Source organism: Zootoca vivipara, chromosome 7 (genome assembly GCF_965207765.1).
Source record: "Zootoca vivipara chromosome 7, rZooViv2.hap1.1, whole genome shotgun sequence".
Taxonomy (NCBI): domain Eukaryota; kingdom Metazoa; phylum Chordata; class Lepidosauria; order Squamata; family Lacertidae; genus Zootoca; species Zootoca vivipara.
In genome coordinates, this window is record NC_142590.1 from 56,418,549 (window position 1) to 56,433,980 (window position 15,432).

Here is a 15,432-nt window from a genome sequence, read left to right on the forward strand (position 1 = left end):
ATACTTGCCACTGATGCTCAAAACAAATTAGATTGATGTTGCATATGATGGAATTAAAACAAGTGACTTATAACCCAATGTTGTGAGTGCCGACATCAGCACTAGTTCACATAGAGGCTTACCTGTATACTTACCTGTTGACTCAAGCATGCAGGAGGTAGGCCCTCAGGCACAGTGACTTATATGCTGGAAAGCTGGTGCAGCAGTTTGTCATTAAGTCGCTTATAATTGCTCAGAGGTGGGAGTGCAACTTGGAATAGGACAAAAGTGGCTGCTGCTACCAATTCTCCACGGTAGCATTATGAATCATTAATTTCCCTTTTCCCCCATTACTTTGATAGTTTTGCCCTTTAAAATGGTGAGTTTAACACTGCTTATTTTAACTTCACAGTTAGTAGGCATTACACTGAAATAAAAATATTTGAAGCCAATATGAAGTAAGAAATAAATGTGAAAATGTCACAATGATAGCTAGGCACTTAGGTATTTAAAGAACTTTTTCCAATAATATGCTGATTCAACTGCCTAAGACCCCAGCACACACCAGACACTGGGTTGGAGGGTGGGGTGCATGTTGGATTGGGTGAAGGTGGACAGTGTTCTCGAAACTACCAACATGAATTTGACGAAACTCCGGGAGGCAGTGGAAGACAGGAGTGCCTGGTGTGCTCTGGTTCATGGGGTCACAAAGAGTCGGACACGACTAAACGACTAAACAACAACAACATCCTTCTGCCCATGAAGCTGGCTTCCCACCAACACGCCATGGCTGGTTTGACAGTCAATGTGAAGTGTAAGAAAGCTCTGGCTAAAGCAGAGATTTGAATAAGAATCCGTCATAGGAATCCATGGACGTGAATTGGAATACAAAAGTCTGCCCCAAATAAGAAAGCTGGATATACGAAAACCCCATGGCAGGAATTGGGACTAGCAGTAATGGAACAGAGGGAAAACAAACTCTGGGAATTGGTGGCCAGGGTTTTAAATGAAGCGAAATCACCATAAAAAGCCTCAATTCGTGCCTGGCAATCATATATGCCAGTAGTATAGAATGATTTATCCACCTACCTGAATGGCAACCAGTCTCCCGTAATGAGATAAAGGTCCTTATTTCCTTTTTGAAGTTGAATAAAGCTCCTGGAGCTCTATATTCCTGTGTAAGGAATACATAGAATGGTGGGTGCCTATCCTGGCTGGCTTATTTACCACCATAAACAACATGGGCCAAATGCCCTCTGGATGGAAAATAAGTATTCTTTTCCCAGTTTATAAGAAAGGCAGTAGGAATGATCTGCAAAACTATCTGCCAGTTAGCTTGTTAGACAACTCCTCAAAGCTATATGAGCAGTATCGCCTTCAAAAATTTATCCGACTAGTTGCAAAAGAGCAACATTATTCATGAAGTACAAGCGGGATTCAGAGAAGGGCACAGTCCCATTGATAAGTGTTTTACTCTGAACCATATTATAAGGAAATATACTAAGAACATAAAGAATAATCTTTATGTAGCCTTTATTGATCTTTCTGCTGCATTCGACTTTGTTAATCAATACAGAGTGTGGGAGAAATTTCAAATTGCCAACACCAACTGCAGATTTCTGCTATTGATCCAAGAACTATGCAGAAATGAGGGTCAGAGTAGTTTTAAAATGATGGTATGACTGATGCTTTTTAAAAGGTCATGAGGAATGCAAGGTTGCATTCTTACCCCTCCTTACTTTCATATTAATGGTTTGGTGCCATATTGTTACCTCCGAGGATGTGGACAGACTGCTTGGACGAGTGAAACCAACCACCTGTCTCCTTGACCCTTGCCCATCCTGGCTAATAAAAGCTAACCAGGAAGGGCTGGGCGATGGGCTCCGCGGGGTGGTAAATGCTTCCCTCTATGAGGGAGTATTCCCAGACCCGCTGAAAGAGGCGGTCATTAAACCGCTTCTTAAAAAACCATCTTTAGATGCGGCTAATATGGCCAACTATCGCCCAGTCTCAAATCTTCCATTCTTGGGCAAGGTTATTGAGCGAGTGGTTGCTGAACAACTCCAGGCACGCCTGGAAGAAGCGGACCATTTGGATCCCTTCCAGTCGGGGTTCAGGCCTCATCATGGGACTGAAACTGCCCTGGTTGCACTGGTTGATGATCTCCAGCGGGCTAGGGACAAAGGTGAGAGCTGTTTCCTAGTCCTGCTGGATCTCTCAGCGGCTTTTGACACCATCGACCATAATATCCTTCTGGACCGTCTAGAGGGGTTGGGAGCTGGGGGCACTGTTATACAGTGGTTCCGCTCCTTCCTCCTGGGCCGTGTTCAGAAAGTGGTGGCGGGGGATGAGTGTTCAGACCCAGCCAGATGGGCGGGGTATAAATAATAATAATAATAATAATAATAATAATAATATATTATTATTATTATTATTATTATTATATTTAGCCAATGCAAACTCTCCCCCTCCAATAATTAGGAACAGAAATATCTCAATTTTGATGTATGCAGATGATTTGGCACTCCTCTCTCCAGATTGGGCTCAAAAATCTCTTGGAGGTGTTTGGCACATACTGTTAACAGGAAGGTCTGTCTATAAATACTCGTAAGACAATGATTATATGATTTTTGGCAAACACAGTCCTAGATATAAATGGTGCTTATAGAAAAAATGCAGTCTGTTAGACACCTGGGGATACTCATTAGTGAAACCCTCTCTTGGAAGTTTCATACAGAGGCAGTGAAAGTCAAAGTGCAGAAAACCATAGGGTCATTGATAAAGTTCTGCTACAATAAGTGACGACAGCTGATTGAACCTGTCCTAATATTTAGCAGCAAAATGCTTACTCAAATGTTCTATGGCATTGAAATCTGAGGCTCTGATTTGAACTCCATTAAAGATTTGGAAATGGTGCAGAATACCCCCCCCCCTCCGGAAGCTATGCTCTTTACCATCAGGAATTTCAGCAGCACTTTGTACAGAATCCAGGTGGCCAACACTTAAGGCAAGAGCGTACTGCGCTCAGTTAAAGTATATTTTAAAAATTGCTACTATGCCTATTGAGTGTTTTCCTGCTCTGTGCTATATGGAATTCCGTGATAAGCAACTCTGGAAAGCAGCTAGTCAAGATGTTTTAGAGTATTATTATTTTCCAGAACTGAGTTTCGCTTTGACCTTGAAGAAGTATCTACTAAAGGATTGGCTCTTCTACTGGTAGAAAGAATCCAGAAGCGACCTACAACTAATTAGAAACACCAAATTTCCCCATTGGGAAATATTGAGAGCAGAGCATTTTAGAGCTAGTGGTGCTGGTGGCGCTGTGGGTTAAACCACAGAGCCTAGGGCCTGCCGATCAGAAGGTCAGCGGTTCGAACCCCCGCGACGGAGTGAGCTCCCATTGCTCGGTCCCAGCTCCTGCCTACCTAGCAGTTCGAAAGCACGTCAAAGTGCAAGTAGATAAATACATACTGCTACAGCGGGAAGGTAAATGGTGTTTCCGTGCGCTGCTCTGGTTCGCCAGAAGCAGCTTAGTCATGCCGGCCACATGACCCGGAAGCTGTGTGCCGGCTCCCTTGGCCAATAATGCGAGATGAGCGCTGCAACCCCAGAGTCGGTCATGACTGGACCTAATGGTCAGGGGTCCCTTTACCTATCTGACCAAGCTCTCACCAGCTGCCGTAAGAAATGCCTTTATTGAGCTCTGTTTCCAAGTGATGCCTACCTCTGTCTTAGATGGATGCTACAACAAGGTCCCATACGCAGACAGACTTCATATTTGTGGTCAGCCACAGGTAAAATACATCACTCATTCTCTGTTAGCCTGTCGAAGAGATCACTTTCTCAAACCTTTGTTCATACATGCATGGTTTCTTTCGAGTGACAATAATAGATTCATAACACATAGAGTGGCCCTCTATGCACTGGCTGAAAAAAAATAAGAAAAAAGGAATTAGATAAAAATGCTATAAATGGTTGTGGTGATTCAGAGTTTTAATCTGAAATCAAGTTGGATTTGTTGGTGCCCCTGGTAACTTCTCTCTCTTATATCATGGATGTTGGCAATTTGGATTTTCAAAAGGCAGAATAATATTAGCGTTGAGATGCACAAGGGAAACTGTGTATTAATGCTTAAGAACTCAGCAAAGTCTTTACAAATTTTATATTATCGATGTATGTCTTGTACTATTTTATTAATACTGTTGCTTAGTACAAATTTGTCATAGCCTTTGGCTTGAACAATAAACTTATCAGCTGCACTGTTTCATGCCTGTAGCTGCATTTAACCAATCTCCAAATCCTAGTTTGGAGGATCAGGAGTATGTAGCAGTCCCTTCTTGCTTTCCTCCGCACAGAAGGGGAAGTGATTAGAACAGCCCACTTCTAATGAGTGGTGAAGCATAGTTTGCCATTATGTCCAAATGCTGCATACTATAATTTTCTAAACGCCCATATTAATATGGGATTGAACTGATTGTTCTAATTATTGGGCTGCATTGTGGACTTTATTTTATTTTATTTTGTGATCTGCATATAGCTATCTAATAGTTTAGGGCTCAGAGTCTCACCTTCAGGTTTAAATTGGCTCCAGGCAGGCAATCTGTCATGTCTTATTATCAAGTGGTTATTTATTTTAATGGGGCCTTGACTGACAGCAGGGTGCAAACCACTGAACTGTGAACATGCTTGCAATGAAAGGTTTCTCTAATGGCACTGTGCTTTGGCATTGTGTTCCTCTGCTTCTTAGGATAGTGTGGGTTGGTTTGACTGCTCATTTAAACCCTAAATTTATTTGCAGTTGTATTAGTTTTGTGCTATACCATGCTCTTAATTTTAAGGCTTATTGAGAATTTATGGGCAAACTGTTTTCTGGATTATTTCCCCTTTTAAATCAGCATTGGTAATACTTGATATTAATTTTTCCTTCCTTCCTCCCCCTTTCCCCCCATTGCTTTGATTTTTGAAAGCTTTGCCCTTTAAAGTGGGGAATTTAACACTGCTTATTTTAACTGCACAGAGTTGTAATCCGTAACACTGTAATGAGCTAGGACACTGAAATAAAAATATTTGAAAAATTAAGTAAGAAATAAATGTGAAAATGTCACAATGATATCTAGACACTTTCCCCTGAAAATAAAGTCATTTCCCTGGTAATGTGCTGCTTAAAGGTTGTCCTGTGAATTTTTCAAGTTTCTGTTGCAGAATAATTCATCATATAATACACACTGGGTTGGAGGGCGAGAGGTGCATGTTGGATTGGGTGCAAGTGTCCCTCTGCCCTGCCCAGCTCTGCCTGCTAAGCAGACCTCCTGCCAGCTGCCACCAGTGCAGAGCTTCTCCTGCATGCCAAATGTGTGGGAAGGCAAAAGTACTACTGCAGGATTCTCACTGGCAGTAGCCAGTGGAAGGCCACAAAATGGGGCATTCCAGAGGCAGAGAACATGGGTGGGTTACCAGTTTGGGATCTGCTGGAACCCAAACCAGTCCCATGGCTATTGTTTCTTTAAGGGAGAACACAGGGTCTCATGTCCTATTAAGGTCTCATGTCCTATTAAGGTTCACAAAGAGAGCAACAAACACAGAGATGAAGCAAGGAAGGGAGCTCTAGCTGATGTTGTAGCAAACCAACCAAGGGAAGTTCTCATGAGACTTTTATCCTGGATAGTCTGAATTGGCTTCAAATAGCCTGAATGAGGAAAGCACCCTTGGAAACTGAGCACATTGCACAATATAGTCCCTTGGGGGCAAACACTTTAAAGGATTGTGTTACTTAAGGAGAGGAGCTACCCGAGGCATAAGATGGACTTGATTCTAGCCACTGCCAGGCAAAGGGGAGACCAGGGTAATATTGATGCTTGAGGAGAAAGGGCATTTCCCATGTTTCCCACCACAAAATGGGCAGGATATTCATAGGGAGCAGGGCTGAGGGCCATGAGCCAATCAAATGAGGTATCCTAAATACCAAGCACATTTGTAACTTCAGTATGTAGTGCAAAGCTGAAGGGCTCTATTAAAGGCTATCAGTGATTGCTAGCCATGATGGCAGTTCTGTGCCTCTGCAGTTGTAGGAAGTTTGCTTCTGAATGCCAGTTTCTGGAAACTGCAGTCGGGATGAGTGCTCTTCCACTTGCACCCTTAAAAATTCTATAGATCTCATGTCTCTATATGGGGCCAGGAATGGATAAAGTCCTTGGGTTTTTTGAATGGCTTGTTTTAAATGTTCTCTTCAGTAGGCTGAGCCCCACACAAATTCTTCTGCCAGCACTACTCCAGATTTGCAGTACAATCTGATTGCTAGCCCAGAAGGTATTGTTTTAAAATCCGTAAGATGACAAAGAGACAGGCTATGGTATCATTCAGCAGGGTTAGGCCAGTGTTATGAAGGATACTTGTGTTGGCTGATACTGCTTTTCATTTGATGCACAATCACAATGATAATTATTTGTGAAAGCTTCTTCACTCTACTGAGCTGCCCTGTGTTAGGTTGCATGTGTTTCTGTGAAAGGTCTTGGTTATTTAGGTCTTATTTAGTTATTGCATGGGAACCATGATGGTTTGATTTACCCTAAGCTCTTTGTCACATAGGGGGTATCTTAGTCCGTTCCGGTCTCTTGGTCCATAGTCCTTTTGTGTCCTAGACGTAGATGCTGATCCTTGGCTTCTTTTTGCTCCGACAGAAGTTGAAGGAGTATCTGGAAGGGCGGAACCTCATCACCAAGCTTCAGGCAAAACATGACCTCCTTCAGAAGACTCTGGGAGAAAGTAAGTCTGGGAATCACTTGTCATTGTGTCAGCCCATCCCTCGTAATTACTGAATTAGGCAGCTGACTGAGCATAACAGTCTTGGATTATCAATGCTAAGTGGACAAAGTCATGTTTTATGAATTTATTATTCAATCCCTACTGCACTGCTTAAGTAATGATGAAAGGGAAGTGCTTAATGAGCCAATAATGTGCATCATCTATTTGTTTAACTGAAGCATATGCCTATTTCCCCTCCCCCTCCACTTCCCCCATCCATTATAACAATTCCACAGAATCAAATTGGAGTAATCCTAGTAATTTGTTTCTCCTAGCATGCAAATATTCCTATCATTTAAGGAAATGTTTTTTTCCACGTGGACTTGTTTGCCTTTCATCTCCGTGTGGATTCTTTTAAGAAATCCAGGATAAAGGGGGTATTCATAGGTAGAATCGGAGGTAACCATTCTACCAGTGCACAGCCTGTTGTAACTTCACTGAACTGCTTGGACCACCAGCAGCTGGAGCTGGCATGATTAGTTGTCTATGACACTGATGTTGAACCTAGGTGTCACCAGAAGTTTATGTATCTGACTGCCCATGAAAAACCCATCTGTCCAGCTTCTGGGGAAGGGCAAGGCGAGGTAATCCTAGACTCGATAGAATTATCTGTTCATATCACAACAAAGACCAGCTGCAGCTTTCATTGTAGCTGTCTGTGTTGATCTGTTTCCCATTTCCAGGATTCAGGTCTTTGGGGAAAGGAGCTAAATCAGAGGGTTTGTTCTGAACTGTAATACGTTATAAAAGTCTTTTTGCCAACACTTCCTTTCATTCTCGCAAAATCTGCTCTGAGCCATATGGCTGAATGCCTCTGGCCCAGAATTAGCTGCTTCGAGTACAGCATCATATTGGTACAATGAATACAGTGACACGGCATTTTTATTTCTTCAAATCATCTACGTGTGCCTATGACCATTAATGTGAATAGTTTGGAAAGTGCTTTGCATTCTGGATCCACAAATTTGCTGGATAAAGCTGTTGGTTATTTTTAAATTGACTCTGATCCATAGGAAGTGAAATGAGGCAATGGACACATTTTCCAGGTTTTCTGGCACAAGAAACTATTTGTCTATCAAAAAAGTAGAACAAGTCATGCCATTTCCTGGGAGCATTTTCTCCCTCTGAGTGTCTGGATATAATGCTCCTGCTGCTCCTGTGATGAATCACATTCCTGGGTCATAGCTGACTTCTGCAGAAAGCTAAATGTCTTTCTTTTTTGACTTTCTAAAGTCAGAGAGCCCCTTTTGTTTATGTAATGCTGTTGTGGATTACGTTGAAATGTGGTTGCAAAGGTCCTTGTCCCTGAGTTGGAGCCATTAAAACAGGCACCCCCAAACTATGCCCTCCAGATGTTTTGGGACTACAACTCCCATCATCCCTAGCTAACAGGATCAGTGGTCAGGGATGATGGGAATTGTAGTCCCAAAATGTCTGGAGGGCCGAGTTTGGGGATGCCTGCATTAAAACAACAACAACAACAACAACAACAACAACAACAACAACAACAACAACAACATGGATGCTATTGTCTTGGAGAACAAGGAATTTAGAAAAATGTATATCCTTGCAACCCCAAATTAGAACACTATAAACTGAAGCAATTTTAGATGCCAATCCTAACCAGTTTATAAATGCTATTGCAGTCTATAGTGGGTGACTGAAATCATAGAAACGTCTTTCTAAAACTTTAGCGCTGAGAAGGGTTATTTGGCAGAGTGCTTGACTTGCCTAACTTTGGAGGAACTTGATAGGGGTTTGTGTCTTGCCTCACCCCCCACTTCCCTTTAAGGTGACGTTTGGCTTCATTTGCCAATTATTTTAATCTGAAGATGACAAGTTCCGTTAATAAAAAGCACCAGCAGATCTCTCTATCTGCGAGTAATTATTTCCCTGCCTTCCATCTGCATTTGTCACTGTAATACTATAGCCCTTTGATGTTGCCACAGCCATGTAATTTATACATATGAATATTCTGTGATGGAAGTGGGACAGATGGTAAGAAACTCTGGTTTGGAATAATGTTGCTATAAATTATGCACCATTCTGGGTAATTGAGGTTTATGTTGGGAGGGAGAAAGTGACTGTTCAAAATGGGTTATTTATTTTCCATGATCAACAATTAGCTTCATTCCCATCACTTCATTTTTAATCTTGAGCTATCAGGCCAAGTCCTTAGTTGATACAAATCAGCATCATTCCATTGCATAAGGCAACTTAAAAACTGTCTGAGCTCTGATATGTGCCAAATAATTCGTGTGTCTATCCTCCTCCTTTTTTAAAATCCTCACTGTGGTATTTTTAAATATTGCCTGTATCAGCACTAGGCATAGTGGTTTGGGCCCTTTCCTTCCAAGCCATAATAAGGTTGGTGGTAGGTTGGTAGGGTTTTTTTGTTTTGTTTTTGTATATAAATATGATTCCATAAAATATCATTTAAACCCATAACTCCTGAAATAGATGGGATGCTGGCACCTTGTGCTTGTGGGCTAGCAAATCTGTGAATGTTTTCAGTCTCTCCAAGTGGTTTCATAAAACATAATCTCTCTTCACTGCTGATTCCTTCTGGGAAGATGTCGGAGGGAGAAGTGGCGTGGCTCTACTTTGGCAGTAGCAGTCAACAATTATTGCATCTCTAGAAAACCAATTTCTAAAAACAATGCTTTCCATAGAGTCTTCAGGCAGCTTGGAGCTGTTTTGTGCATTTCCTGGTCAGCCATGGAGGAGCCTTGCCTGTGGGGACATGCTCTCTTGATCTCCATAGGAACAGGAGCAGGCAAAGAGTGGGGGTGTGTGTGTTCAGTCGCATTTCTTTATTTATTTATTAAGCCCCCCCAGTCCCTTTTGCCCCCTAACCAAGGTTGAAATCACACCCACCCTTCCTCCTGTCTGCTACAAGTCTCTCCTCTTTTGAAACATAGCTTTTGAAACATAGCTGTTTTTCTCTTAACAGGTCAAAGGACTGACTGCTCTCTTGCCAGGTAGGTGTGGTTCCAAGCAGCTTTGTTGTTTCCAGTGTCTTCCACTAACCCAAACAGTCCTTTTCTTGCAAACAAAGCACTTGCCAATTCTCCTTCAAACTACTCCTCATTTTGATGGCACTTCTTATGTTTGTATTTTTTCCTAAAAACAAAAATGCAGCTTCTGGAAATGTAAGCTTCCATATGAAAGGTTTTGAAGCAGCCTCCCACACAATGGCCACAACACAAGAAAGGACTGAGTTAGCACTATGTGCATAAGCTAGAACAAGCCCATGGAACCTTGGGCTTGTATGCTCCTCACTCCCACCCCAAGACGACATGCCTGGTGTTGGGGAAGGGCCTCTATGAATCCTTGCTTCTTGTTATGTATGAACTGGGTATTGTGGTTTGCAAACACTAGTTAGTTAAAACTCTGGTCAGTTAAAACAAACTAGCTTCATAATTGATGGCTTGAAATTGGCTTATTTTGAAACTTACCGGACTGTTTTAAACCACTGTCTTTGGTTCGTATGTAACAAGTCACTGTTCATGGAAACAGAAAATGAATGTTTCAGAATTCCTTTCCCCTGACTGCACAGAAGAAGGGAGAGGAGGGGAGCAGGGAGCCCACAAGCCTTCCCTTGGCCTCACTTCAGCTTGAGTGCATATCACTAAGCCAGCCTTTGCTAACCTGGCGCCCTCCACATATTTTCAGCTGAAAGTCCCACCATAAGTCCCAGTTTTCAAAGCTTGCTGGTGAAGTGTATTGGATGTTATAGTTTAAAACATTCAGAAGACACCAGGATGGCGGCGATTGCATTCAAACCATGGCTTAGCATTAAGTGTGAATGGACACAAAATAAGACATGCTATTGGCATGCTATTTAAGTAGAGTTGTTACGACTGTGTTTACCTGGGGAAATTTGGATAAATTGATATTAATTACCAAGAATTCTAACACATGGGTTGTGCTGTCTAACTTGGGTCTCAGGACAGAAATAGATACTAGATGTCAGGAACGGTGGGAGGAACCAGCTGGGGAACCACCAAGGGAAGAAGGCTCAGAGCCTGGGGATTGGGGTGGGATGACGACGAGTGGTCAGAAGGAGAAGAGGGAGAAAACTGGGAGGAGGAGGTGTCAGAAGCTGAAGAGGTAACAGGGTTTAGTGTGCTGGGAGAGTCTGTGGCAAAGAAGTCTAGGCCCAGAGGCAGAAGCTGAAGCAGGAGAGAAGGGAGGCCAAGAGACAGAGATGAGACCAGAGATGAGGCATGGGTGTCTCCCCCTCTTACTGCGATGAGCTTCCCCTCCTCCCTGGTCTCCAAGAACCAGGAGAGGAATGAAAAGGGAGGAGGATAAGTAAGCTTCACACAGGAGAAATCTCAGACTGCTTTGGGAAAGCCCTGGAGAGGAGAGGACTTACGCAGATGTGGGGAAGTGGGGACCTTCTATCACAACAACTCCTTCATCAGGGCAAGACCTACTGGAGATGAGTTGCTGTGCTCATTAGGCCTGGCATTCCTGTGTAGATCTTGCTTTTGCTATTAAGGAGGTAACTCCACATGCTCAGTGTGATTTACTGCTGGCTCACTCCTGTCACTAAACAACAATGGGGATGCCACCAAAAGTGGAAACTCATGTCAAGTTGTCCTCCCAGCCCCATAAAGTTTAGGCAAAGCTACACACATTGTGAGATCATCCTTGACTCCTAACGGAGCTGGGAAACAACACAAATATGTATCTTTCAATGACATGAGGAGAGGGTTTGGCTTTTGATGAGCATCACATATAGTTCCAGCCTGACAAACTTGCTTAGGAGAGGGAAAGGGTGTGCCAATTAGTTAATATGCTGTCATCTCTTTTCTTCTTTTTTCCCTGGTCTAAACACCTTCCATTTTTCCAGGCTGGAGAAGACATTGTGCTCTGCTGGAACTCCTCTTGTCATGGGGGATAAAAAGCCCTGAAATAAATACCTGAAGAGCTTTTGATTGTTTAATGGGGATGGGGAGGGATCAGTCATACAAGGGGTTTTCTTTCACTTTGGCCTATTGACCTCATCTGGTCTGACATGGAATTGGATTGCAGCAGTGGAGAAAATAAACGTTTTGTTATAACTGGGCCCGGCATCAATCATGCTATCATAAATGTCACCGTATATGTGGAAATAATAATAGAAAAATATGACTTTTGATGAGGCCTTCTTTGAAACATTGCAGATCTCCAAATTGCCTTTCTGTATTGGCTTAGAAGTCATGTACATGTGGAGAGAGTGCAAGCGCATACATGAGCCTTTCTAACAAAGGGAGGGTAATTATTCCATATCTGGAGTCATTACTTCATTTTGCATTTCTTATAGTAAAGCAGAGCTGACAGGTCCTAATAAGGGTCTGACAGCTGTAATAATAAAATATTATTCATTGCAGAACAACATTAAATATTGGGGAATCATTTAGGGTTGATAATTTAAAATATATTACATTCCTGTGGCATTAATCTCCTCCCCCACCCGCCCCGCCTGCCCCCGACACCATCCCTGCAGTTTGGTCATCCTTTCTTTTTCATCAGAATACCTCAATATTAAAAGTGCCATTATGGTTCTTAAGTGTGCAAGCAAGATTGCTTTCCTCACAGACTCAGTAACCATCTGTCCTGGCGGGGAGTTTGGTTTCATGATCCAGGGACTTTTCAGTAGTTTGTATCTTCTGCAATTCATTTGGCAGAACAGAAATGGCTGAATCAGAAGCAAAGGTGGAGAGAAGACAAATGGATCAAGGCTATTAGAGCTGATTTGAAACATCTTTTCAAGGGTAAAGAGAAGTGCTCCCACATAACAGGTGGATGATCTGAATCAGAGATACTTGAAGCCAATTTTTTTTTACATAAGATCAATAAAGGTTGGGCAAGGTAGCCCTCCAGATGTTGTGGATTCCATTTCTGAGCCAGAACATCCAGTGGTTAAGAATGGTGGACGTTGTAGTTCAGAATATCTGAATAGCACTCTGATGGCCACCTGTGCACTAAGAGCATTGCCACTGTGCTCTGCACTTACCACATCACATTTTCTTGCGCCACAACAGATTTTGTTAATGCATGGATCTGTCCATATCATAAGGGGATATTTACACTTTCCACTGAAGGAGAAGCTTCTATCAATTTGTGTGTTGTGATAATATGAAATCCCGCTCCTATGCAGTGGACTGCTGCCCTTTGGCAGTTTTTTTTTACATCCCTAAAACTACTACAGTTGTACCTTGGAATTCGAACAGAATCTATTCTGGAAGTCCATTCGACTTCCAAATTGTTCAGAAACCAAAGCGTGGCTTTTGATTGGCAACCGGATGCTCCGGCAGCCAATCGGAAGCTGTGGAAGCCCCTTTGGACATTCGGCTTCCAAAAATAGTTCGTAAACCAGAACAGTCACTTCCATGTTTGAGGCATTTGGGAGCCAAAATGTACAAGAACTAAGCTGTTCAAAAGCCAAGGTACGACTGTATATGAGAAGCAAATAGAAGGGCATAGCTAGAGCTATAATATTTCAGGTTCAATCTCTGGCCTGAAACTCTGGACAGCTATTGACAATACTGAGCTCGATGGGATTCTTCTTCTTCTTCTTCCTTGTACTCTTCCCATCTGATTGGGTTGCCCTAGACCAGGGGTCCCCAAACTAAGGCCCGGGGGCCAGATGTGGCCCAATCGCCTTCTAAATCCGGCCTGCGGACGGTCCTGGAATCAGCATTTTTTACATGAGTAGAATGTGTCCTTTTATTTAAAATGCATCTCTGGGTTACTTGTGGGAAATGGAGTCTCTGTTGGGCCTTTCTGACCACCTGAGTGAGTATGTTGATTTTCCAAGTGAGGTCCTCACTAAGGTAAACACCCAGGAATAAGGTAGATATAAGGTAGCTTACTGCGTTCCTCTCTACAATGAAAGCAGGCACAACAGAAGTTAGAGAAAACACTGTGAGACGGTCACACCAAATGTAGCTTCACACATTCTCAGGATGAGCCACTCACATGGCTGAGTAAGTACCTGAGTTCTATAGATGGAACTTGCCAAAATCCTTAAGTAAGGGAATTACAAAGGACTAGCTGAACTTCCATTGACCTTCAGGACTCCAGAGAAGGATTCTTAGTCCTTCTGTTGGTACCAAGCATATACCGTCTAGGTACCCTTCCTGCTTCTCAGAAATTCACAGCCTGGAAAGTCTGTTATTGCTTTCTATCCAGGCAACATCTCCAGCTCGCATTGGATGTGGCTGCACATCACACAACTTATTTACTCTTTCGTAAGGCTACTCCCATACTCTTTGTAGCCATGGTATGCTGCTTGCCGTAGCTATCAGCTCCATCTGATAGTATAGTTCAGTGTTTTCCAACCTTGGGTCTCCAACTGTTTTTGGACTACAACTCCCATCATCCCTAGTTAGCAAGACCACTGTTCAGGGATGATGGGAATTGTAGTCCGAAAACAGCTGGAGACTGAAGGTTGGGAAACACTGGTATAGTTAACAAAGGATTTAAGTGTGTCTGCCCTCAAATGAAATGCAGTCAGGACAAGAACTATCTACAGAGAAATGATACGAAAGGTTCTCATTTCCTTCCCTCGCTAGTGGAGAAGGCTTGGCAAAAAAAAAAAAAACCAACATAAAAGGCCATTCCTTCCTCTTTGGATCATACACTAACATCCGAGAACACAAACAGTAATCACGAGGCCATTTGTAACATAGCTTGTCATTTCAGTGTGGTTTAATTTGTCTGTCACTTTCCTTTTCTTGGGCACTTGTTTTAATAAAGAAACATTAATAGGTTTATATTAATCTCCACAAGAGAAACCAATTTGCGTTTTTTCCTCCCCCTTGTGGTTCTAAATCACTCAGCAGAACTCACCTACCTTAGTGTGGTGCAGCCTGTAAATTATCACTAACTGGCACGAGAATGATGGGAGGTTTATAATGGGTTTCTCTGCAGCTGGAAGTAAAAGGTTAAGTATAGCCTTATGTTAGCAATAAGCTTTGCTGCGTCCATTTTGGGCTTTTATTTTAATGTTTCTAAAAGTCAGGAGTAAATGAGTGGATTTTTCCCCTGCCTCTGGTTCCTCTCCACCCCCAGGAAGAGCCATTTATATACCAAGTGAGGCTGCATTTGGATTGTAGGTGATTATGTTGACATATGCCTTTGCTTTCTTTTCCTCTTCTCGCTCCTTGATCAATCATGGCCCGTCTTGACTTTGGGATCAACAGCAGACACAGTTCTACCATAAGGAAGCAGGTAATAAAGACTTCATACAATTACAGAAAGATTAATTGATGCCATTTATATGATTGCCAGATGTTATTTATTGCCACCAATATTTCATAGAGGGGGAAATGATGGGACCAACCCAAATTACCTTGGCCAAATCAAGACAGCCGGCAAGTGCAGTCCTCAAAGGAGGGAATGCATAATCTCCTCCTTACCCAAAAGAATCTGCATAATGGATTGTTATTTCAAGAAAAAAAAACCTAAACCAATATTAGTTTTGTGTTTGATAAATCACTAAGCTTATGAAGCACCAAATGAACACTTCTCTATTTAGAGACTCCTCAGACCTAGTCATTTCTAGCAGCAACACTGAACCCTTTTGGGAAGTGTTTATGTCCACAGTATACAACAGCAAGTTGCTTCAATCTGACATAGCCTCCAAACTTCAAGCCT

The 15,432-nt window shown here is 42.5% G+C and overlaps 1 protein-coding gene across 7 annotated transcripts in view; it reads left to right on the forward strand.

The window, feature by feature from the left end:
* SRGAP2 (SLIT-ROBO Rho GTPase activating protein 2) overlaps nt 1-15,432 on the forward strand; it is a 206,691-nt gene that overhangs the window by 152,497 nt on the left and 38,762 nt on the right. For 5 of the 7 annotated variants that reach the window (XM_035122342.3, XM_088674333.1, XM_088674336.1 and 2 more), the window contains exons 11-13: nt 6,657-6,741; nt 9,734-9,761; nt 14,979-15,006. In XM_035122342.3, the coding sequence (XP_034978233.2) occupies nt 6,657-6,741; nt 9,734-9,761; nt 14,979-15,006 (141 nt within the window). The remainder of the gene's footprint in view (nt 1-6,656; nt 6,742-9,733; nt 9,762-14,978; nt 15,007-15,432) is intronic. The other 2 variants (XM_088674334.1, XM_088674335.1) reach the window with 1 other exon arrangement.